This window comes from Engraulis encrasicolus, chromosome 24 (assembly GCF_034702125.1).
Source record: "Engraulis encrasicolus isolate BLACKSEA-1 chromosome 24, IST_EnEncr_1.0, whole genome shotgun sequence".
Taxonomy (NCBI): Eukaryota; Metazoa; Chordata; class Actinopteri; order Clupeiformes; family Engraulidae; genus Engraulis; species Engraulis encrasicolus.
Genome location: NC_085880.1, coordinates 25,655,337 through 25,680,013, shown reverse-complemented (window position 1 = coordinate 25,680,013; position 24,677 = coordinate 25,655,337). Strand labels below are relative to the sequence as shown.

At 43.4% G+C, this 24,677-nt stretch overlaps 1 protein-coding gene across 2 annotated transcripts in view; it reads right to left on the bottom strand.

The window, feature by feature from the left end:
- Window positions 1-3,129: 3,129 nt before the first annotated feature.
- The window catches only part of inpp5f (inositol polyphosphate-5-phosphatase F), a 36,567-nt gene continuing 15,019 nt past the window's right edge, over window positions 3,130-24,677 (bottom strand). The window contains exons 3-21 of one of the 2 annotated variants that reach the window (XM_063191699.1): window positions 22,352-22,488; window positions 20,826-20,954; window positions 19,897-20,067; window positions 19,335-19,391; window positions 17,527-17,725; window positions 16,288-16,467; window positions 15,764-15,831; window positions 15,084-15,208; window positions 14,090-14,167; window positions 13,534-13,654; window positions 12,807-12,935; window positions 11,554-11,671; window positions 10,740-10,938; window positions 8,820-8,891; window positions 8,213-8,286; window positions 7,480-7,608; window positions 6,474-6,561; window positions 5,774-5,954; window positions 3,130-5,352 (exon numbers count right to left, since the gene is read on the bottom strand). In XM_063191699.1, the coding sequence (XP_063047769.1) occupies window positions 4,303-5,352; window positions 5,774-5,954; window positions 6,474-6,561; window positions 7,480-7,608; window positions 8,213-8,286; window positions 8,820-8,891; window positions 10,740-10,938; window positions 11,554-11,671; window positions 12,807-12,935; window positions 13,534-13,654; window positions 14,090-14,167; window positions 15,084-15,208; window positions 15,764-15,831; window positions 16,288-16,467; window positions 17,527-17,725; window positions 19,335-19,391; window positions 19,897-20,067; window positions 20,826-20,954; window positions 22,352-22,488 (3,305 nt within the window). In that variant the 3' untranslated portion in view covers window positions 3,130-4,302. Of the gene's footprint in view, window positions 5,353-5,767; window positions 5,955-6,473; window positions 6,562-7,479; window positions 7,609-8,212; window positions 8,287-8,819; window positions 8,892-10,739; window positions 10,939-11,553; window positions 11,672-12,806; window positions 12,936-13,533; window positions 13,655-14,089; window positions 14,168-15,083; window positions 15,209-15,763; window positions 15,832-16,287; window positions 16,468-17,526; window positions 17,726-19,334; window positions 19,392-19,896; window positions 20,068-20,825; window positions 20,955-22,351; window positions 22,489-24,677 lie in introns of both variants that reach the window. The other variant, XM_063191698.1, reaches the window with a different exon arrangement.

The window sequence follows — 24,677 nt, the reverse complement described above, 5'->3', positions numbered from 1 at the left end:
ACACATCATGAGCCTCTGGTATTTTTACACCAACTACCACTGACTGACACGTTTCTCTTGATGACCTCATGACTGGCCTACCAGCAAACACCTTTTATGAGACGTGCAAAATGCCACTTACAGACAACTTGATTTGTATGGAAAGCAGTGGCTGGTTTGCAGAGACTGTGGCTTCATGTGTCTGTGTGGAACACCTTAATGTTGTGTAGTCTTGCTAACACCATACACAGCGTGCCTAACACAGGATGCAACGCATCCCACATCAGTGTCACAGTCAGCAGATAACTACAAACAAGCACCTTATCTTGCTGTCTCCCTTCTGAGAAGCTTGTTGGATACCTTTTACATTTTGTTTTTGCTGCTGTTTACACAGTTATAAGGCACTATGCTAAATGCTAATACCTACATTTAACAACTATCCCTCAAGGGAGCGAAATCTTCGCTAATTCTCAGCCTGGACACTTTATATTTTTCAAATGAATACATAATTATGTTGCATTCTTTCAAAATGTGTGAAGGTTTTGAAAACTTTCTTTTTTGGTGCCATGAGAGAACCTGTTCTGCATTTTGTGACGGCATTATAATTTGTGTGCAGATTTTTTTTTAAAAGCAAGTGTGAAACGTGTAAGCAACTGAAAAAAACTAGGCTGTGCACAAGACTACAAACAGTTATGGCAAATACACCATTAGTTGCGGAACAGAGACAAAAGCAAACAGGAACTCATTTGGTAAAAATAAAATGTGTCAAGTAGATGTTGAAAATCAGACGTCTGGAAACGCAAGAGTTTTTAAATTATTTACTTAAAAAATCCTCCCATAATATGCCCCCATTAACATTTTTAAAATACAGCAGTTTACAGTTATTAATATTCAGTTTTGTTTTTAGGAAAAAAGGAGTTAAGTATGAAATAAGAATAAATATTTAACTACCGGTATGTATTAAAACAAAAACAAAAAAAGATGAGAACAGTGGACAGACCCCGGTTGGTGAACCACTAAACAGACAAACAGAAAAGATGGTAGAATGACAGGTGAACATCACCGCGACAGCAATCACATGTGGACAGGACACCAGAGCACTCTGGGTGATGGAGGAGGTAATGTGATGGAGCCAAGGGCAATGTACGACCACCGAGCAGTGACGTAGAAACAGAGAACGTTTCACAAGCACTTATGTGTTTAACAAAACAAAATAAAAGCACTAATGAATTTGAGGAGAGAAAGGGCTGGGAAAGACTGTGCATACTTGAAAAATGCATAGCGCATTAACTTGTAGATGGTAAGAAAAAAATGGATGGAATGTTGACTAAGTCCATTACAGTATACACATTTCTCATGTACCTTTCAACCAAACATTTTGGGCCGAGATAGAACACACAACTAAGTCCAGTGCATGTACTTGAAACACAATACCAACATTTTGGACCCAGCACAATGTTACTATGAGGGTTTGGTGCCTTTGCATTTTTTAAATGAGCTGGTCTTGCTGAACACACTGTAGACAAACAACATACAGGAATAGTTCCATCAACTGATTGCACTTTAAGGCGCTGTTTTGGCTCGAAGAATGGGAAAAGATAGGCAAGGTTATTTCTTAACCTCTTAACAAGTGTCTGTGAAGGAGCAATTCAGACACTGAAAAAGATGGATCGAGGAGTGTGTGTAACAGCAGTATCAGTGCAATTGTAATTTTTGCATCGGGGCACATGTGCCATATAAATCCGTTTGATTGCACTAAATAGTAAAGCGTGAATGGGATATTTTTGAGGCCATATAATACAGGAACCTCCACCCTTACAACAAAAACTCATCCTTTACACTGACCAGTCTCCAACACTATGTTCTATTTTATACATCTGATGTGGCAGCTGTTGTTTTTCTCAGGTATGTTTTTTTATTTTTTTTACGCAGGGTGTGCACAGACTTAAAGGCGGAGTGAGTTACTTCTTTTTTTTTACTACTAATAAAACATCTGACATTTCAAAACACTCACAATGTACTTTCATTTCTCGAAGTAAGCCAAATGCAGACTGGCAGACACTTCAGGAAGGGAACTTGAGACGGAGTAGAATGAGAGGGGAGTTTGTGTTGCCAGTTGGGTGCAGCCACAATCGGTTTCAATTACCTGTAATCAGGAATGGTAAGCAGTCTTGTTTTCCAAGGAAATGATTAATAACACTATTATATAAACTTTTTGGGTTTCTTTTTCCTTTAAAGTGAACATGAGTAACTGTGTAAAAAGGATCACACAACAAAGTTGTTGGAAATGACAAAGCAGTATATATAAAGCACACCAACAGAAGGGAATGCTGGAAAGATGCCATTCATACTAGTATCCTGTCAATGCTTTTTGATCATACAATAATACTTAATTATCTTAAGGGTCTACATAAGGGTGTCTTGTGTCATGGCATTTTTATATATAATAATGGTTACATGTCAGGAGCATTCATGACACATGATTGATTCAATTTGATTTTGGGAAATGTCAAGTTGACACTGTTTGGATGCCATGACATTCCAAAAACTGAATGGCCGATTGTGACAGTCATAACCATCAATAATGTGTCATTAGTGTTCCTGACATGTCATGTCCTTCGTATGACAGTTACATGACACTCTTTTGTAAACCCCTTCAAATAAAAGTGTTAGTGACCATACTTGTCAACCATGGCAGATACCTGGATTTCCTATGGCTACAAAAGCAACAACATCCCGTGAACATAATTACCTGAATGTCAAAGAAAAATCACAAACACATTTTTTTTAAACCTATTTTGGATTTGCAATAAATAGTCGACATGTTTCTGTTAAGGCTTGCTCTTCAGATGTAGGAGTACAAAAAGCATTTAACAGTGATCAAACATTTGGCTGGGGGCTCCCCCTGCATACCACATACCCCGGTTATGTGGAGGAGCGATGACATTAACAACGCATCTTTTAAATAACTATTAATATGATTAGGCAACCCAAGGCCAATTCAAATGAGCAAATTTGTCAGACCCATGAAAACAATTTTTGAACAAATATTTGTCCAGCTCTTTCTTGAAAGATTTACTCTACTCTTAAAAAAAAAAAGTCAAACTTTGAGGTCCAATATTGAGAGACAATAACTCGCATCATCGAGTGCGAATCTCACACCGCTAACAAACGGCACGGCTTCTGTGGATAAAATTCTGGATAAAACCTTACTTGCCTATAAATACATCTGAGGGGTTCTTCTACTAGAGAATAGACAAGATATACAGTACATCATAATCACATACAATATTTCCTGTACATATTTAAACAGCTCTTTTAATAGCTCAACTCCTACTTTGGTGCGTTTTCTAATCATAAAACACAATATTATCCAACATTTAAAACGCTTCCTGCTATAAATGTACTGTCTCAGACTGAGCTGCCTATATGTTTCAAGGAAAGGTTTGGTCAGTTATATCTACCTCTGTCTAAGGAAGCAGCTAAAGAAGGGGTGACGCTCACGTGGAAAAGAGGACAACCAGCCAAAGAGAGAGTTTAACTGCTTGGATTGGGATCATGAGAGACTCTTTTTTTTTTTAGAGGGTAGTTAGTTTCTTCGACATGCAGCAGTAAGCGCTTGCCTGCCTCGAGTCGGGACTAGTAGCTACCACAGATCAGCCTTCCTCACATGCAAAGGAAACGCATGAAGAGTATGGATGTGAGTGAAAAACGTCAGTCAGGTTAAGTGAAGTGGGGTATAGTCAAGTTTTTAGATTAGGTCTACTACCGCACTACAACAACACTGAATGTAAACATCGGTCAGCTTAACTAGTAGAGAGGATGGACGTTTTTAAGAGCAGGGGGTGTCAGCTGCTGTCAGTGTGTGATGCCAGCCCCGTTGTGCAAGCTTATGCTACTGCTACTGTAACTGTTACTGGAAAGTCACGCCCAACCACAACACAAAAGGCAACACTTTATTTGATGTGGCCTCCAGAAGGGTTCATGTCAGAAGAATGATGTGATGCATGTCAGGAACATGAATGTCACATTATTGATATTTTATGACAATTGTCATAATGCGTCATTCGTTCTTTGGAGATGTCATGACACCCAAACTACACATTCCGAAAACACAAAAGGACACATGATGACAACAGTCATAAAAATCAATAATGTATCATGAACGTTCCTGCAGTGTGTCATGCCATTCTTGTGACGGTTATATGATACTCTTATGTAGGCCGCGTCAAATAAAGTGTTGCCCCCCGAAAAAGACTCTTGACAGGAAGGAAAAAAAGAGAAGTGCACAAGGCCCAAGAACTTGGAAGGAAAGAAAAGGTGCTAGATCTGGATGATCCGGGTCTGGCACTGTGTGAACATTGCTTTGAGTTCGCTCTCCTGGGCCTCGGTGAGGGCGGCGGCGGCAGCGGCTGCCTCGGGCTCCGGACTCTTCTGCACCTTGGCCACGGCAAAGCTGATGCCCTGGGTGAGGCCCGCCTGCGTCAGGCTGGCCACCTGCACCATGGAGCTCTTGATCTTGGCGAAGGGCGAGACCACACGGCTGCCGTTGCTGTCCGCCGGTGAGGGCCCCAGGCTGCTGCCCCCCTCCCCCAGCTGGAAGGAGCCCAGGCTCCGCTGCGAGCCGCCCGACACGGCCGAGCCGCAGCCAGGGGCGGGGGGATGGACGTTGAGCAGGTTAGAGGCCGGAGCTGCAGCCGAGGGCTGGACGTTGAGCTGGGACGGTCTGGGAGGCTGCAGCGGATGCTCCTGCTCCTGCTCCTTCGCCTGCTGTGGAGGCTGAGGCTGCTGGGAGGACACTGTCTTTGAGGAGTCCAGCGAGGACGGACGAGGAGGAAGACCAGGAGGCTCTTTAGCATTAAGGTGTTGTGGAAGAACCGGCTGCTCCACGCGGCCCGCCGCCTCCTTCCCCCCGGTGGTGGAGGGGGGCTTGGTCTGAGCGTCCTGGGCAAACTGGTGACAGTAGACGTCGATGGGCGTCCCGAAGTCTATGAGGATGGCCTCCTGGGCGGCCTCGGGCGAGGGCCCGTCGCCCTGGCCGCAGTCGGAGGTGGCGTGGTGCACCGCGGTGGGCACGGCAATCTCCACGCTGCTGACGGACTGCGAGCGGCTGGAGAGGCGCGGGGCCGAGGCCACGATGCCGCAGCTGGGCAGCACGTAGTCGGCGCCGCCCCCCGCGCTGTCAGGAGGCAGCTGTTGCTGCTGCCCGTCGTCCGAGTTGTAGGAGTCCGAGTCGGAGATCTCCAGGTCCGAGTTGTTGTCGCACAGGTCCTTCATGGCCACCGAGCCCGGCATGTTGGCGCCGTCTCCCGTCTCCAGGCTGCTGTCCGACTTCCACAGGTTGACGCGCATGTTGGGCTTCAGGAAGTTCACCTTCAGAAAGTTCATCAAAAGAGGGGAAGTGTCAGAATAAGCAGACTTTTTACATTTAGCGACTGTTGTTTTTCTTTTCTTGATTATTTTATTCACGATTCGATTACTTTATTAACTTGATTATTTTCTTTAAGAGGGGTTCCCTTCCAGCATATAATCAAAGAATGTAACAACATTAACCCATTTTGATGATCGAGGTCATGATAGGACAAGGTAAATAGCATGCTTTGATTATTGCTCTTTTATTCTATTTATGTCATGTGATGTGTATCTAAGGTTGGGGTGGGGCGGTGTTGACTGACATTGTAATGTTATTGTTTGCTATCTTGGGATGTTGCTTATAAAAAAAGAGTGAATAAATAAAAAAGAGAAATTCAAGAAAATAAATGCAAAAAATAAATAAATGTAAGTTCACCTTCACCTCCGGTTTGGAGAAGGTGCCCAGCCGACCGCCCAGCACATTGGACTGCTTGACCTTCTGGTTGAGGGAGGAGAACTTGTTGAGGAGGAAGCTCTTTCCCTGCGCCAGGCCGGAGCCCAGGGCCTGGTCGCCAGCTTTGCCCTGGATGCCCATGATGTCTTCATGAGGTTTACTCTGCTTCCTGAAACACAGGAAGAGGGGGATATTTTACACAAGGATCATTTAGTATTTCCCCACCTCGCAGCAGCAGAAGCAGTGGAGGAAATCTCTTCTTTGCTTTGAGACCACAATATGATCTCAAAGGAAGAGAAGGGTGTCATTTTATGCATGGCTAGTAATCCCTGGTTCAGTGGACAGTAAAAACCTAGCTTATCCTAATTACTGGTACATGAGCGTAGATAATTAGTGAAATCACTTTGGCTGGGGCCAGAGGGCAGAGAGAATATCTGGCAGGACTTGTAATTTCCTAATCTGGTTTATCCGCCTAATTTATGCAAAATAAATGTACAAAGCAAAGCAGGAAAATGTGTAGAAAAATCACTTCTACGGTATACTTAATTTTGCACATAATGCAAATCACGACGTTAAAATTAAAATCACGACGTTAAAAAGAGAACTAACATTCCAGTGAGATGAGACATCATTTGTGCCATCATTCACGTACAGTAAGTCACACGTCTATCCGACTGCACACACCCACCTCTCCAGCCTCTTCTCAATGACGGGCAGGTCCAGGCCTAAGGCCTGCTTGCCTATTCGCAGCATCTCCGCTATGCACTGCAGGGTATCTGAAACACAAACACACACAGAGACAGTTGCAGCAGCACAGACTGTTTTTGGAAAACAATGCCTCTGTACTCATCAGAGCGTGGTACTGAAGATGAAGGTTTGTGTTGAAGTACCAGTCTGTGCTTTCAAAGTGACTGACCCACATACCGTAGGTTCAAAGGACTCGGTAAGGACTCAAAGGAAGTGGTTAATCTAATACTAACGTGAAATATTGCTTTGATTAACTCTGTGGATAGGGTCACAATACTGAGCTTTGAAGGTTTATTTCAAGGATTATTCATGTTATGCACTAATGAACCGAGGTAAGTAACTAAAACTGCTGTCATTGAGCATGGACTCATGAGAAATTTCTTCCCTCAAGTTATTTGCTTCTTAAAGGTACAGTATGTGATATTTTTAGTAGTTTATATCCAGAATTCATGCTGCTCAGTCACAAATGTAATTTTTTTTCACAAATACTTACCACCACCACTCATTTTGACTGGGAAAATTACTTTTAATACAAAAATAACTTTAGTTTTTCATACAAGAAAAGGTTTATCTTCTCCATGTCTGCCATTTTGAATTTCCAGAAATAGACAGTTTCAGCTGCAAAACCTGCTGTACTTTGCTCATATGAGAGAATATTAGTTTATTACTTAGTAAATATTCATGAAAAGATCAAATTTGGGAATAGGAATTTGTAACGAGCAGCATAGTTGCAATACCTACTCTGGCCACAATCCCACATACTGTACCTTTAAACTCCTCCAAATGATTTAACTGAACTCACGTGCGCACACACACGCACGCACGCACACACCCACGCACGCACGCTTGTGCATACATGCTCCTGCACGCACCAGACATTCATTTCATTACACGAAAGTGTCTCTGTGTGCTATATGACAAACAAACATTCTTGAATCCTTGAGTACCTTTCCCATCATCCTCTGGGTTCCTAGACACCGCCCTTAGCGTGTGGAAGTAGCCGCTGGTCTCTTCGTTCTTGTAGTGTAGCCTCATACAAATATACTTTGGTTTGCCAAACAGAGTAGGCTCTGGTCCTGCCAAGTTGGAAAACAGTGAACAATTCATTTTACATGACATTGAATAGGGGGGTAACTAATGCGCATTCCACAAACTGGATTTCTGTAAATGGATTTGTGCTAAACTGATTTATAAAATAACCTAGGCAAGTCATGTGGCGAGTGGCATATAAACAGCGCGAGGCAGGAGTGTTTGTGAAACCAGATTACTGTATATGGCTGTTCGGACCCAGAAAAACAGCAGAACGGCTGTAACAGTTTGCAGAACATAAACCTTGCAATTCTATTCCCGCTGTCTGAACATCAGTCTCATTACAAGTGATGCATTTTCCCCAGCACTTTATAGTTAAAGCACTCCCCTTCACTAAATACACTTCCCACCTTGACTACGTCCCCTGAGAAGGTTAAGATTTTGTATAGCGAATGAAATTTCTTAAGTTGCCTGACGAAAATCATATCTATTTTCAGGGGTTTCATGTCGTATTTCATATAAAACTGTAAATACTATATGGAAAACACTGAGATACAAATAAAGACCACTTTCTAAAATCTTGGAGCAATACAATTTTTTCCCCCAATTATACTGAGGTAGAAATACTCACAGCGACTCAAAGGCACTTACCTATTTCAATCTTTTCTAAGCCTTCCAGACTCAGCCGCTGGTACTGGTTGACTTTGTCTGCCTCATCATCATAACTGTTCATATAGAAATGCACAAAAAGAGCATTATTTTCCAACAAGTCTTCAACGCGCACACACACACACACACACACACACACACACACACACACACACACACACACACACACACACACACACACACACACACACACACACACACACACACACACACACACACACACACACACACACACAAGTTGTCCTAAAACACAATATATGTTGTATGCAGTATAATTATTACCTGTACACTATATAGGAATATGTATTGCAATTAAGAGCAATGAAGATGTGGAGAGCCTAAAACATACAATACACCAAGTGGGGAAAAAAATAGTGGTATGTTTCTCAGGCAGCTCCGTGGACATATTGGTGCTGCTGATTACTTTTCATATTATTTCAAGAAACACACACACACACACACACACACACACACACACACACACACACACACACACACACACACACACACACACACGCACACTCTTATTCAAACATGAGGAACACACACACTCTCTTATTCAAACATGAGGCAAGATGACAGCACTTACTAAGCAACGTAGTATGCACTGTTGGACAGCAGCAGCAGCACATCCACGTCTTGTTTGGTGGCATCAATAAGGCTGCAGGGAGGGAGGAAGCACACCGCCGTCAGATGGCTTTGCCCCTTAGAGTCCCCACACTACACCACTCCACTCATGACTGCCACAATCAAAACAAGTTCTAGATATCTGCTTTTTCTTTTTAGAAATTTTATATCCTGTTATAAACTTCGATTTTAATAATATAATGTTTGTTTAAAAGGCTCTACTGTACTGTTGATAAATAACACTTTCAGCTCATTGTTAATGTGATTCTGAAATCTACAGTATATCACGAAAGTGAATACACCCCTCACAGTTTTGCAGAGTATATCTTTTCATAGGAAAGCATTACAGAAATTTCACTTTGACATAATGATTAGTGACCTTTTAACAACATATTTAACCGCTTAAATTTCTTGTTCACTCAGAAAAAAACAAAATACAGCCATTAATGTTTGAACATGTACTCACAAAAGTGAGTACACCCCAGATTAAAATCCGGTAGAGAAGGGGCCGTGTTGCCTCGAATCGTCTCGAAATGATAAGGGATGACAAGGGAGGTCATCAGTGTGCGTTTCAACCTTTCTTTGCATTGAACTTTTACATTTTGAGTCTGCATCTGGCTTAAATAGATTGGTGTGAGATTTGAATGCAATCCTATGGAGAATATCATGATCTGCTTCAGTAGTCACAGTGCATGTTGACATGTATGTTTCTTTTAGGTGTATTTCAGATTGCCAATGTTGACAGCATTCATGCATCCCCAAACCATGTCAGTCCCACTACCATGCTTGGCTTATGAGAGGATACACCTTTTTTGTAAAACTCACTTGTTTACCACCACACATGCTTGACACCATCTAAAGCAAATTTGTTTATCTTGGTCTCAAGAGAGATGAACAGACCAAGGATATGGATCACTGGAACCATGTCGTGTTGCTCACGCTAACCTTCACTTGTTCAACACACCACACTAGAAATATCATCCCAGAAGATAGTGCTGTATTTCAGATGTCTTCTGATGTTAAATGACTTTTGAAATGATGTGTGCTGATGAATGCTAAGACATTCCAAGCCATATCGTAACAAACCCATGACCCCATTGTCTGGCAAGGAAGGGCTGAACAAAAAAACAGAAAGAATAGAGTGAGAAATATAACTGCATGATGAAATTGGCCGGAATTCTCCTTTAAGATTTGTTACCTTCTGTGAACTGACATTCTTTCAATGCTTTTATTTTGAAGACATCATTGAGAGACATACTTTCTACATGGGGGGATTGTGAAATGGCCTGTGGTCGTACTCTAACCCTGGTATGCAAAGTTTATGGGATAGACACTGCCTCAGCCAACTGGGCCACTGGGTCCCTATGCCCCTGACATTCCTGGCTGCTTCTTTGCTCCTTTGTTCCCCATGGGCACACAGTTATGTAACAAGAATGCACCATTGAATGCAACCATAAATACCACATGTACAGTACAGTGTACACAAAGTACTCTGCCTGCTGCAGACCAGACACTGACCTGGGCAAGGCAGAGAAATGTGATGTGAGGCACTAAAGATTGCTTTTTAAAAATATTTATCTGACTACAAATAGTATATGCCGAAGCATTTCCACCTATGAGGCCTTCTTCGGGGCTTAGGACTGTAGGACAGATGACTTTGTCCCGGGCCTGGTCAAAGCTGTCTGCGGCCCTGTGTGTGTGTACAGTGACCTGGGCTCGCTGTTGAGTAAGGTACCCAGCCCGCACCCACACAAATATACAAAGTAATGAGAACCCAAATTCAAATTCTGGGCCCGGTCCCTCTCCCTGGGCCCTGATCAACTGACCCCTTTGGCCTCCCACCGCTGTCGGCTTCCCTGCAGACAGATAGGCGGATACTGACCTGGGGTCGCAGTTGATGAGGGCCCAGCCGCCGTGGAAGTTCTCGTCGTCGGGCAGCAGCAGCTGCATGTAGGTCTGCAGCAGCAGGCCCACCTGCTCCTGGGCACCACGCTGGCTCTCCTTCTCCTTCTCCTCGTGCTCCTTCTCCTTGCTGAAGATGGAGTACAGGTCCTCCGTCACTGGCAGGCCCATCATCAGGTCTAGAGGAGAGAGAGAGAGAGAGATGGTGAGAGACATGGAGATGAAAAGACATAGAGAGAGAATGGAGGGTGGGTGAGCAAAGGAGGGAGATAGATGGAGGGAGAAAGAGAGGTGGAGAGAGAGAGAGTGAGAGAGGGAGGGAGAGCGTGTGTGTGTGTGTGTGTGAGTGAGAGGGAGTGAGAGAGAGATGGTGAGAGTGTGAGAGAGAGAGAGAGAGAGAGAGAGAGAGAGAGAGAGAGAGAGAGAGAGAGAGAGAGAGAGAGAGAGAGAGAGAGAGAGAGAGAGAGAGAGAGAGGGAGAGAAAGAAAGCATGTGAGAGATATAGAGAGGAGAGATCAATTATTTAAGGCACAGCACTTCAGAAGCACACACGCTTTTAGAAAATATCAGGTGCCATGTAAGAATACACTTTTGGGCTCCATTTTGCATGGTAATAGTTATGCAATATATTATATAATCCTATGGCAATAATATAATAATAAAATAATATCAATCTTGTGCATTTCCAGCACTGACAGTAGCAACGTGAACCACACCATTTATGTCAAAGAATTGCGTTTTTTTATGAATGAGTGACTAAAAGAGGGCAGCGTAATGGGAGGGTGGCGGCGTACCGATGACGGCCTGCCTGTAGGCGTCTCTGAAGCGGTTCAGGTAGTAGCGGTTGGCTGAGTTCACCCCATCCTTCATCACGCCGGCCAGTTTCCTCTCCCCCGTACGCGTAAAATCCCCCTGGAACAAACATTATCACAATAGAGACATACATCATGTTCATTACATTTGCATGACTAATTAAATGTTGGTTAAAATGTAAAACTTGCATTGCGCATTAAAATGCATCAAAAGCAACTGAGCCCAAGCTCCAGGACTAAGAGCTCGCCATTATCTCCCATCTAATACATAGTAAGACATATTAATCTTCCCTTCTACAGACAGTAAATCACTAGATAGAACATTATACTAATGAACAAATGACAGACAGAAAGAATGAATGAATATGATGTAAATAAAAATTATTAATGCAAAGTGCAAAGCGCACTATCCTTATGACCCACAATTTGCGGGAGAAAAAAGCAAAATGCCCAGACAATTTCCAGATCCTAACAGATAGTTAAACTTTCAGTATCGGGGCTCGGCATGCCGACTATGTACAAAGACCAACGCAATAAATCAACTGCAAAACAAATTCAATTTCCAAAGTGTTTACACACGGAGACTTGGTTAACAGTCAAACTTTTGTCAAAAGTAATTTCCATGTACGATACGGATGGCATGAACTGCCCGTCTTATCTCACAATGTTTCCACATGGCCAACTATCTTATTTAAATGCGTATAAAGACATCCATTCATGCCCACACACATGCTTGGCCTCCCTGGGCCACACGGATACACCGCTGACTGTTTATGCTTACTACAAGTTCCACATAGAGACAAGGGGATGTATTCAAGAAAAGAAGAAGAAAAATGCTTCAAATAACTAACATTTCAAAAGAAAGAATATTTACATGACCTCCCATACAACAAAAACACATGATCAACTCAAATATTCACCCGTTGTTGAGATTTACCTACACTATTACATTTCAAAAGCTGTAGGCCTATCACGAAATTCAATTCGATTTTCCAAGACAAAAAACCCACAGTAATTTCCAAATTACAAGATGTTTGAGAAAAATAAAGTGCTGCTGAATGTCACACAGATGTTGCTCAAGAATAAAATTCTAACAGTAACAAACAGCAAAATCAACACATTTGAGGAAGAGAATATCTAGTGCTATTGAATGCCACAGATGTTGCACAAAAAGTCTGTTATTAGAAAGAGTAGATTCCATGAGACAGGATGACAGGTGTGTGTGTGCTGCTGACCTTGAGGGCGGCGGTGCCGGCGTACTGGCGGCTAATGGTGTCCCCGTTGTTGGCCCACATCACCTGGTAGATGCGGTAGCACTTCAGGGGCAGCGGCTGCTCCGGTGGCATCACGCCCAACTTCTTCAGCTGTTGGCACACAGCAGAGGGGGAGCTAGTGTTAGTTATCCAAAGATGCTCTCAGCCAGGGGGGGTAGTTCAAGTTCAAGATTTAGTGATGATAAAGCTGGTTAACCTACAGAGGCCAGGAAAGCTGATAATAGATAGCCTACAGACAGATCATTTAATTAAGATCATCCTAAAAGATGTCTTAGGTCTTCAGAGTCCCTCCTCTACTGGATGTGCCTAAAATAAAATCTAATGTAAAATCCAGACAAGGTGAAACAGCATTTAGCCATCATGCTGGCAAATGCTGGAACCAGCTTCCTATTCAAATTTGAAGTATCATGTTTTGAACATAAATTAAAAACTTTATTTTCATCTGACTTTGGACAAGGTTAGTCATCTACTCTCTCGAATAATCCCTTTGCTTCTTATTACAAATTACATTGCAAATACAAATACAAATACATTACAAATGCCACAGGAAATGGGAGAGAGAGATGGGGGAGGATCGGTACATGACCCAGGTCGGGAATCGAACCCTGGTCACTCCCGTAGCAGCCCAGTGCCCAGCCGACAAAGCCATGGCTGGGCCACAAGTGCCACTTGTAGGAGATGCTTTTACCTGTTGTTCCATGACCGCCCGGGCGATTGCAGCCTGCACCACATTGGTCCTGTCCAGGCAGTCCATGCAGTTGACCCGGAAGATGCCCTCCTGCTGGCAGATGACGCCCGCCTGGTCCACCCTGGAAGGTACACGCATCACATGCATGTTTCATCAGGCTCATCGCAACCTTTTTTTCTTTTGCCCCGACTTTCAGTGGGACGACTTTAAGCCGCTAAAATGACACTGTAGTACATTTGACCACAACATGAAATACGATATCGCCTTACTCCACCTTGGCTGACACAAGACCACAAACTCTTACTGTCCCAGTGTATTTCAGAGTGCTTTTGGGGTTGTCTTTTTTAAGAAGAAAACAATTGTGGTATACCATACGCCATTCTGCAACGATTTATACATCTATTTTACCCAATTGATTAATTGTTTGATTGCTGAACGAACCTATTTTTTGGAATCATTTTTCGCTACTTTAAAAATGTCTGTTTAGAAAACAGATGGATGAATGTGCTGTCATTTCACAGTGTGATGAATTGCCGGAGTGAATAACAGCACTCACCAGGCCCACTTCATGTCCATAATGATGTCCCAGATGGCGTCTGTCAAGGTCTGCACGTTCTCAAACTTCATCCCTCGGCTACAAGGCAGCACAACAGATCAAAGTCACAAACAGATTTTTGTTGACCCTTTCATGCCGAGCTTGTTGTTAGCAAAATGGTAATGACCAAGCCTTCATCTCTTATTCTGTAAGTCTCTCAGTAATGTCATTGCCTAGCAGGAGTTATCTTCTGCTCTTTAACCCATTTTGTCCAAAGCCCTTTTTGGGGAAAGAGTGTCCTCTGCCTATTGAATCCTTAATATGCCAGCCTTCGAAGCACATGGAATAAGTTGCATTTAAAAGCTAGGACCCTTGTTATGCATTAGAATGTGTTCATTCAGCTCTAACATTCCCACATTTTTAATAAAAAACCCTCATATATCAAGAGCCTGTATGCAGCGTATATGTCTCTCCAGGACACAATGGGTTAATTTACAAAGAGACCCATTTGAACAATTTCCAGCTAATTAACTACCAACAACTGGACATAACCCTTAATCTGTCGTCTGCATGTTGGTGTACTTCAATTCGTGAAAGTGTCCTTATTAGACAACAGCTTTTGTAGTTCCTCTATTAGTACATTATCTACTTACATATACTGTTGCTTGTTGTTACTGTACAGTATGTACACAAGTAGACAATAAAGGCTGACTATTCAAAGTTACAAACAGGTTTGTGTTATGCCGTTTCCATGCTATCCTGAATACATCTCTCCCTCCATATCCTTGCCAAATACTTACAGTAATTAAATCCTTATTTACATTTACAAATGCGCCATCAGAAAAATTGGGCTTGTGGTGGCAAAACATAATGAAGTATACCCTATAAATTATGGATGATATTTCATGAGGTAGTAGCCCCATACAGTGGCACAATCCTTTTAATAATTCAGGAGGCTCGGAGGACATCAATCACGGTATTAGTTTACACACACGCCCCAGGGCCCATGGCTCACCAGTGTTCGTGGAAATCAAAGGAAACGTATGTCAGATTGGAGTTGTTGTAGAGCAGCACTTGTTTGAGGAATGAGTCGCCGATCACCTTCTCTCGTCCAGCCTGGTCCACTAAGTTGAGTATCACCTGAGGGGCCGGCAAAAGTTTCAGAAAAGCTCTTGAAGTAGACTACTACTTATTTGGTAGGTCACACCTGTGTTTCCTAACCATTTCTGTCTTGCATACCCCTAGACAAGAATTACTGGGCTACACAATACTTCCAAAAATGTCAAAACAATATTGAAATGCACTATTTATTGTATCCAACTCATGTTTCACAACATTTACTCCCTAATCAGCTGAGCATTGCAACAAAGGATCAAAGAAGCGTGTGCACTTGGGGATGCACAATGCATGCTAAATTGAAACGGATCACTTCCTATTGTAGCCAAGCCATGATACAAGCTCGTCAATTTTATAATATTAGCTGATTGCCCCACACTGTGACTTAAGATAAGCATGGCTTTGGAGTCAATATAGTTATTAACAATGATTTGGTTTTTTTTCCTCTTACTTTTAATCTGTTAATGGTATACTGCAGTGCATCCATTGTACACACTGCAGTTCCCACTCAGAAGCCGGCGAACATAACCCAGACAGATGTCCTACATTATGCTTTCAGAATAATGAAACAGGTCTTACCAGCTTCTTGTAGATGCTGAGCTGTTGTTCAAAGTGAGCAGCAAAGTAGGGAACAGTTTCTTTTTCATCTGCAAAAAAATCAATTCCATTAATTAACCCATGACATCTACAACATATCAAAGAAGTGAAACAAATATAATGATCGATCATCGACTGTTGGATGACCTAAACTTTGTTGTGCAATACATTTGATCTATTAATTGTATGGATGCATGTAGTTGTGTGCAACATCTCTTGCAATGTGTGGGCTATGTTCAGGCTTCTAGACAACTTAATCTCCCTTGGGATCAATGAAGGAACTCTAGTCTACTTTGCTATGCTCTACTACTGTACTCTTGACTGTTTAATGTCTGCATGTTGTGTGCAATTTGTTTGATCTGTGTGTGTTGTGTTTTGGCTGCTAAGACACCTTAATTTACTTTGGGAGCAATATAGGAATCTTCTCTACTCTACTGTCTTCAGCACTAGCTGAATAATTACTGTTGACTGTTAGATGAGCAAAACTTTGTTCAGCATGCACTCACCTTTCTCGAGGCGCGGCCTTGGGTTGTAGCGGTAGCCCGACTGGCTCCAGAATATGGGCACGGAGCCCCGGGTCTGCACGAAGGACAGCGTGTGGCTGTGGACGTGGATCAGCTGCTCCGTCTCCACATAATTGGCAACGTGACCATCTGTGTCCACGCCTCGCCTCTTGTAGCGCATCCCTGAGTGGGGGGGAGTGGAAGAATAACATGATGAAAAGAATAACATGATGCATCATTATTACATTACATTACATCAAGTCGCCGCTTTCATCCAAAGTGACTTACAATTATTTAGGTACGGGGTATTGGTTGCAGATGCTTTGCTCTAGGCCAGTGGTTCCCAACCTATGGGTCGGGACCCACCTCATGGGTCGTCTAAGATCCACAGGGGGTCGCGGAGCCCTCTTGATTTTAAGGGGTTTCATTTTAAATATATATAGCCCATGTTGAATGAAAGACAAATTATCTAACTAATAAATGCATAGACACAACAAATTGTAAGTGCTACATTAAACATTTCTTCTATATTTGACCAAAGACGAATTGAGGAATAAAATAACTAAAATTAGTTTTCGCAGGAAACAGATGGCATCTTGTGACTCCGTCTCGTGCGGGCGCTCGCGTGGTTGGATCACCAAAGCTTACAGTAGTAAAAACATGGGTCCCTTAAGAAAAAGGTTGGGAACCACTGCTCTAAGGCACTTCAGTTATGGATGAGGGTGTGAGAATCCACCCACATTCTAACTACTAGTATGACCATTCAACCTTACTGCAAGCCTCCGATCCCAACATCTATTCCTGAACCATTAGGCCACATCTGCCCCTCATCATCATGCATATGATCACGGTAGGTCTGGAAAAAAAACGTGACCTATGAAGACCAACACTCTAACCTTCAGATCACAGCAGCCCCATCATAAAAACACATTTGGTGACACTTTATTTTAACAGGGGTTTAATTACAGTGTACTTACTGGTGTAATAACATGTAAGTACAACTGTAGTGCATGTTATTACATAATATATGTTCTGTATCCACATACCTTGGATTGTAGATACACAAAGTACACATTGTGTACAGTATGATGTAATAACATATACTACAGTTGTACTTACATGTTATTACACAGTAATTCCGCTGTACCTAATGAGTAAGTACAATGTAATTAAAGTTAAGTGTAAATAAAGTGTTACCACACACATAATTGAGTAGTGAAGTGAAGGTTTATAAGAATGTACCAGCGCGATGTCGACTGCGTCTGGAGATGAGGGCGACCGTGAAGCGCGGGTGGATGTTGTCCACGCAGGTCATCTCCTGCAGGGGGGTGTCGGGGCTGCTCTTCTCCTCCTCTGCAGTATCATTGTAGTTCACCACCAGCTCCTCCACCTGCACGAAGCCCTGGATGACGGGCACCACCCAGAAGTCCACCTGAGGCACCTGGACATTGGTACAAAGGCGGTTATGGACCACGAGTTGTGTGCTTCATCAGAAGACAGTCAATGCAGTCGTTGTAGAGCAATTGAAAAGAGCATTGAAATAACCCTATTATTTATCCATTTTTTCAGTCTGAGCACATGCTAATGATCATCTACCTATCTGGCTCAGAAAATGTTTGTGTCAAATATATGGCAGGTGTTTCGCTTCCAAGTCAAGGATCTTCACCTCTGCTTTTTAGAGAAGCTACTGGAAGGAAAATGAGCTATTAATATTAATATCCTAGCCATTAAAACATAGTCATGGTGTTATTTTTAAAAACAGTGTGCCGGCTCCCTCTCTGTCCCTGCCTGCTGTTTAACTGGAGTATTAGTAGAGCCGTTTGTTGACTTCACTTTATCAGGCACATGTGCACTTTTTTTCTCTCACTCATCAGACCATGGTCAAGTGGGCTACATACACGATGAGATTCAATGGCCAGAGAAAGCACTTCTTGCTCTTGCCTAGCAACTGACAGTGCAGTGGAAAGAGGACACTGCCCCTCTGTGGGGCCGGGCCTGGGCATGACATGGGATTAGTCAGCAACACAGCAGCTGAGGCCCTTTTGAAGAGGAACTACTATTACAGGGACTGACTAATCCAGAATAGAGAGTGACAGAGAGAGTGAGGGGGAAACCAGCGTCACGTCACACCCCGTCTGGTTGGTAGCACAAAAGTGGAACTAGAGTACATAGAAAGTTATTTTGAAGCGAGAAGTGAAATCTGCCGCTGTATTTGTGATAAGGAGTTTGTTATCTTTGTTCAGCTTGTGAATGCATGCGTGTAAGGACTTGTCACTATGCGATAGCATTGTTGGTCTTTCAAGGCTACAAAGTCACAGATGAGAAGGAAGATTGTGCACAGCCCAGGTTAAGGTGCAGGACAAAGGCTAATTCAGGTTTTGGAGTGAACAGCCCACACACTCGAAATCCTTCTTTGCGTTTTATTTCATTGCAGTTTGTTATCTTTGTTCTGCTTGTGGATGTGTGTACATGTGAGGGCTTGTTGTATTGATAGCATTAGTACCTGACCCCTGGAGGATTTGGGCCAGGTATTGCAATGGCCCCAGCTGTCTGTTTGTCAGTGTGCCCACACTTTTTTCAGTCGCCTGCTGGTGGCGCCAGACACATACCATTATGTGCCAACAGTGGGCATGGGGCCAGGTTGTGATGTCTGAGTGCTCTTGTTGGTCTTTGAAGTCTACAAAGTCACATAATAAAAATGCACAATGACTTCGGTCCTTGGGGGAGCTGCAATTTGCAGGGCTTTGGCAGGTGCTTTTGGACACTGGTGACAGAGCTTTGAGAATGAGCTGCATGACAGGGTCACTTTCGGTAAACAGTGAATGCAGGAGCCATCTCCCTGTGGAGCAAGTGTCTCTTGCTTACTGGCAGATAAGCCATGGATGAGGTGTCCCAACACAGGACAACACTGGATATTCACTCACCCAGCCAGAATTATCCGACTGGTACAGGAGTCATCCCTCTGACTCCCTAACTATGTCTGGTCTCACACGCTGATGTTGAGGCACACACCAAACACGAGAGCTGTACTCATGGGGAGACCGTCCTACCTCAAGGTTCAGAAGTTCCTGGATCATGTGCTTGTTCCAGAAGAACCGGTCATCGACCTAAAAAGACAGCAATGACAAGTCATCTTAACAGTCGGCGATTGCATCTGCCGTCTGGCTCATTAGCAATTTAGCCAGGCATCGCAGCAGGCTCTGCGAACCTGAGTCATCATCAGAAAGCTGTTTATGAGAAAGACAGGAAGACAGAGAGAGTGAAACAAAAAAGACAGTAAACTGCATGTGTGTGTGTCTGTGTGTAGCCAGGTCCATAAAATTAGATCCAAGACATGCATTGTGCAAGTGCACCTCCAAACTTCAACCATATTTCTCCAACATTGAAAGCACACAAATTAACATTCATTATCCTTAATATCTATATATCCATGGTCACACCATATTTTAGGATTAATAGTTGAAAAACTTTGTGTTGCCAAAAACTCTCATTCGAACAGAACAGGCACACAACAACCACAACAACAACAACCACAACAACAACCACAACCACAACAACAACCACAACCACAACCACAACCACAACAACAACAACAAAACATTGCTGCTGTACCCGTTTCCACATGGGCAGGTCTGACTTGTCCGCGTCTGCTCCCCGTCTCTGCACGGTGTTGGTGAGGTCGTAGGTCAGGCTGTAGTAGAAGGAGTCTGAGTCCATGAAGATCTTGTCGAGCTCGTCCAGCAGCCGTCTCTCCAGCCGCTCCTTCTCCTTGTTCTCCTTCACCTGTGGATCAGGGGAATACTCGACTACGGGGCCCGACTACGTGTACAGGGTTGCAGACGCCACAGCGGCGGACATGGCACTTTATATCACCGGCATGCAACGTGGCAAAATACAGAAAGATCTAACTAAATGTGTGTGTGTGTGTGTGACAGAGAAAGAGAGAGAGAGAGAGAGAGAGAGAGAGAGAGAGAGAGAGAGAGAGAGAGAGAGAGAGAGAGAGAGAGAGAGAGAGAAAGGGAAAGAGAAAGAGATAGAGATAGAGATAGAGATTGAGATTGAGATAAAGAGAGAGAGAGAGAGAGAGAGAGAGAGAGAGAGAGAGAGAGAGAGAGAGGGAGAGAGAGAGAGAGAGAGATCGAGTGACAAAGAGAGACACAGAGTGAGAGAGTCCATCTATAAGTGAATGTCTCTTTATGGGCTTATCTGTGCTTCATGTTTTGTCCTACCTGTATAATCCCTGTTCACCTTTTAGGAAATGTAAATACATGTAATTGATCAGAGAGACAGTGGGAAGTGTCCTGAGAAAGCTGACTACAGTTTTGTAAACTGTGGCCCACCGTTTTCCATTTCATTTTGTTTTTGAACATATTTATGGGCTTTTTGCCTTACTTATGGATGGTGGAAGAGTGAGACAGGAAATGACCTAAAAGAGAGATATTGGAATAACCCAGGCAGGCCAGACTCGAACCTGAGTCCCCACGGGCACCACGTATAGTAGTGTGGGTGCAATCAAAGCATTATCCCACAGCTCCTCCCACCTTTTTCTTGATGGGGACGGCTACGTTGGACTTGATCTGGTTCAGGGTCTTCAGCAGGAACTTGGACTCGTCAGGGGACTGGGCGATCTTCTCCGGCTTGTTGATGCCAAAGTGGTGCTTTTTGCAGAGCTGGAAAAAAAATAAGAGATCAATGGAATTAAGTGAAGGTTTTTTTTCCTACCCCAAAAATTAAGCCGTTTTTTTTTATACACCTAATCCAGTACACCTGTACACCTAATCCATAACTCGTACAAATACCTCGGCAGCTTAAGCACTTGGAGGAAAGCGTTGGGCGAAATCCATTCTATTGGCTTCATTTGAAAAAGAATTTGCAATGCAACCATAAAAACCTGACCAAGATTTTTTTTTATTATTAACTAAAAAAATGATTTAAAATGGAAATAACTGAACTTGCACTCCACAACAACAATGGAAGCAGTAGGCCTGATGGCCGGGTGTGTCAGTCCGACACGCTCTTGGAGTCATTGTTCGAGCCACTAGACCGCAACGAGAGGAGTCTCGAGCAGCACAGCTCAAACAGAGTGTCTCTGTTCTCAATTATTTCTACTCAGTAATCACCGCTTGGCATGTAACAAGTGCACGAGACTTGCCGCGGTATTAATAAGTCGGTTTATGTGACATGGTGAAGACTTGACTGCTCATTCACCTCAAGTAATGTTTTTAGTGTTTCTAAAATAACCCAAGGTTTTTTTTTGGAACACCGAACAAAAATAGATCATGCAATGCAATCCAACACAATGGACAGACTGTGTGTTGTCAGTGTGTGGGGTGGACAGCCATCTGCTGTATGGACCATTGGACCATTCTACACCACAATATAGGTCCTACTAAAGCCTACTAAAAGCACCTAAGGGGGTTTAACTATAAAACATCATATAGCTGATAAAATAAGACGTACACTATACACACTATCGTCAGTGTAGTGTTCACATCTTGCATATACATAGCAGGAGCAGTAGAAAGAACAGCTGCGCATCACTGGGCTTTCAAGCGTGCAAATTGCATACGTCACCACATGCTGGTATTTCAGCAGCCAGAGTACAGTACAGCGGGGGTCTACACCTCGGTGCTAAGCAATAACTGGCCCAGGGACCATACGCACAGACTCTTTAATATCATAGGATTGGACTAGAGTAGTTGTGGGCACCCTAAACTGCCACACAGTGAGGTCTGAGTTATTGTGTGCATATGTGTGTGTGCATGTCAGTCAGAAATACAGCGGTGTGTGTGTGTGTGTGTGTGTGTGTGTGTGTGTGTGTGTGTGTGTGTGTGTGTGTGTGTGTGTGTGTGTGTGTGTGTGTGTGTGTGTGTGTGTGCGCACTATAATGGATAATATATAAGGAACTGACTGGTACAGTATGAGTGGTGTTTGTGTGTGTTTAGTATTTGGAGAAGGGGGTTGGAAGTGGCTGTTCATCATATGGCAAATTTGGCCTCTGAACTCTTGACAGTTCCAGTTATACTCCCTCACTCCTGACTCCACACCACACTGCACCGCAACACACCTCCAGCTCCAAGTCCTGGGGCTCATCCTCCGACAGCTCCACCACGGCGATCTTGGTGATCTTGTAGACTTTGTGGTTTCCCGGTAGCTCCCCGACCAGCGCTTTCTGCCGGATCAAGACCAGGCACAGGGGCAGATCTGCAGAGGAGGAGCCAAAACAGATAGACAATGAGTAAGCAGGAGTGAGAGCGAGAGTGAGAGATGGGGAGGGGGGGTGGGGTGGGGTGGTGATGGGGGAGCGAGGGGAAAGGATGTGTCATTAGGGCTGAGGATTCCACACATTCCACAAGGTGTGACTTCATCGGTGCCTCATTTCCCTCCTCAGGCCCACCGAGAGGAGAGAGAGAGAGAGAGAGAGAGAGAGAGAGAGAGAGAGAGAGAGAGAGACAGAGAGAGACAGAGAGAGACAGAGACAGAGACAGAGACAGAGACAGAGACAGAGACAGAGAGCGCGTGTGTATGAGAGAGTGTGTGTTGTCTGATTTATTCCTGGAGCTGAAGCTCAAATTAAACCCGTTGAGGGGGCTCCAGCTTTAGCCTGTGCTGCTGATTAATTGGAAGTGACAGAACAACAGCCTTCCGCACTCACAACAACACAATCACCCAGAGGACCAGACATGGACAAAACAGTTGTGCTCCCTCCCCCTTGTACAATAGTTCGTTACAAGCCCAAACAGTCACGGGGGACTAACGACCGGGACTGAAGTGAAAAGTGCCTTAGGTGTCAGCTACTGGCCAAACCAGACAGACTAACATCGGAGAAGCAATGGCACTTCTGCTGAAAGAACTACAGCCACCCACTTATATCCACACCCCAATGGGAGTGAATACCTACAGCCTGGTGATTGGCCGAGCATTACATAGCCACAGAAAACATTCGGTAAGGTGTGCTTTACAAGCTATCTCACGGGCTGTCTGCTAGGGATTTGGACAAGAACATGAATGGAAATGTGCCATCAGACAGACAGCGAGTGACAGTTAAGAAAGTGCAACACAACAGGTTGTGAGTGACAGTAAACTGTGAAAAGTGAGGTATCCTCCACGCTCCTGCACTTCACCACGAAAGAGAGTCACCAGAGCATTTCATATGAGGAAGATTCATTTCTGCTTTCATTTCAAGTCTTCTTCGTAGTAGTATTCAGCAGTGATTTTGATTATAAACGTGGTTACGTCAAAATGTAAGTTTGGCACTGCTCTAGCAGAAATGAATCTTCCACATCTGACATGCTCCGGTGACTCTCTTTCCTACTTCAACAGTTACATGTAAGTACCTTCTGCAGAGCCTATGTGTAACGTCATTGAGTACAGTTACATGTGAGAAATATTCCAACCGGCATGATGTCAGAATTGGGTTTGAGCATGCATGAGTCACATAAAATCTGTAATTATTATCAAGTATGGCTGTATTCCAGGAATATTGCAGAACCTGTTTTCAACTGAATACTGACAATATTCCATTTGAAACCTGAATACATGTGGCTGCGCTCATTGTCCAGTCCCAGTGACTCAATGACCCAGTCTTAATTTGATACTTAAAGGTAGACAATGCTATTTTTAGTTATCATTTCCAGAAAGGGTAGCATACATATTGAAATCAATCGACTAAAATTACTCTCTTTACTGACAGTAATGTTTGTCACAGCAACTCTGCTATGATGTAGTTGTAAGTCGACAATGACATGTCCATCTACATTACGAGGCTACAGAAGAACAACACACCGAGATGTTGAAGTAAACACAGAGCAGAAGGATGGAGGGAATGGATGTCAATGTGTTCAACCTTTAAAGCTGCCTCATAATAAAAGTCCTGAAATAGCATACTGTATCTAATTCATATGCCAAACTGTGCTCCTCTTGGACATGCAAATGTCCAAAAATAGGTTTTAGATGACTGTGCAAAAATGAGCAAGTGCACATTGTTGACTGCCTACCAATTGCATTCTCTACCATTCTCTTCTATTTTGAGGAGTGCCCTACATAAGCCAAAGGCACACAAGCAAAAAACGCATCCAAACATCTTGACAAATTAAACTCCTTTTTTGCTTTTGCTTTGTGTGTGTGTGTGTGTGTGTGTGTGTGTGTGTGTGTGTGTGTGTGTGTGTGTGTGTGTGTGTGTGTGTGTGTGTGTGTCTGTGTCTGTGTCTGTGTCTGTGTCTGTGTCTGTGTGTGTGTGTGTGTGTGTGTGTGTGTGTGTGTGTGTTATGGTGGACAAATGTGAATGGTAAAAAGTCAGTTTTCTTATGCCATAACATATAGATACAGTAACGCCTTCTCATGTGTCATGACGCACTGGGTGTACAAATCTGTATTCGTATACCAAAGGGGTG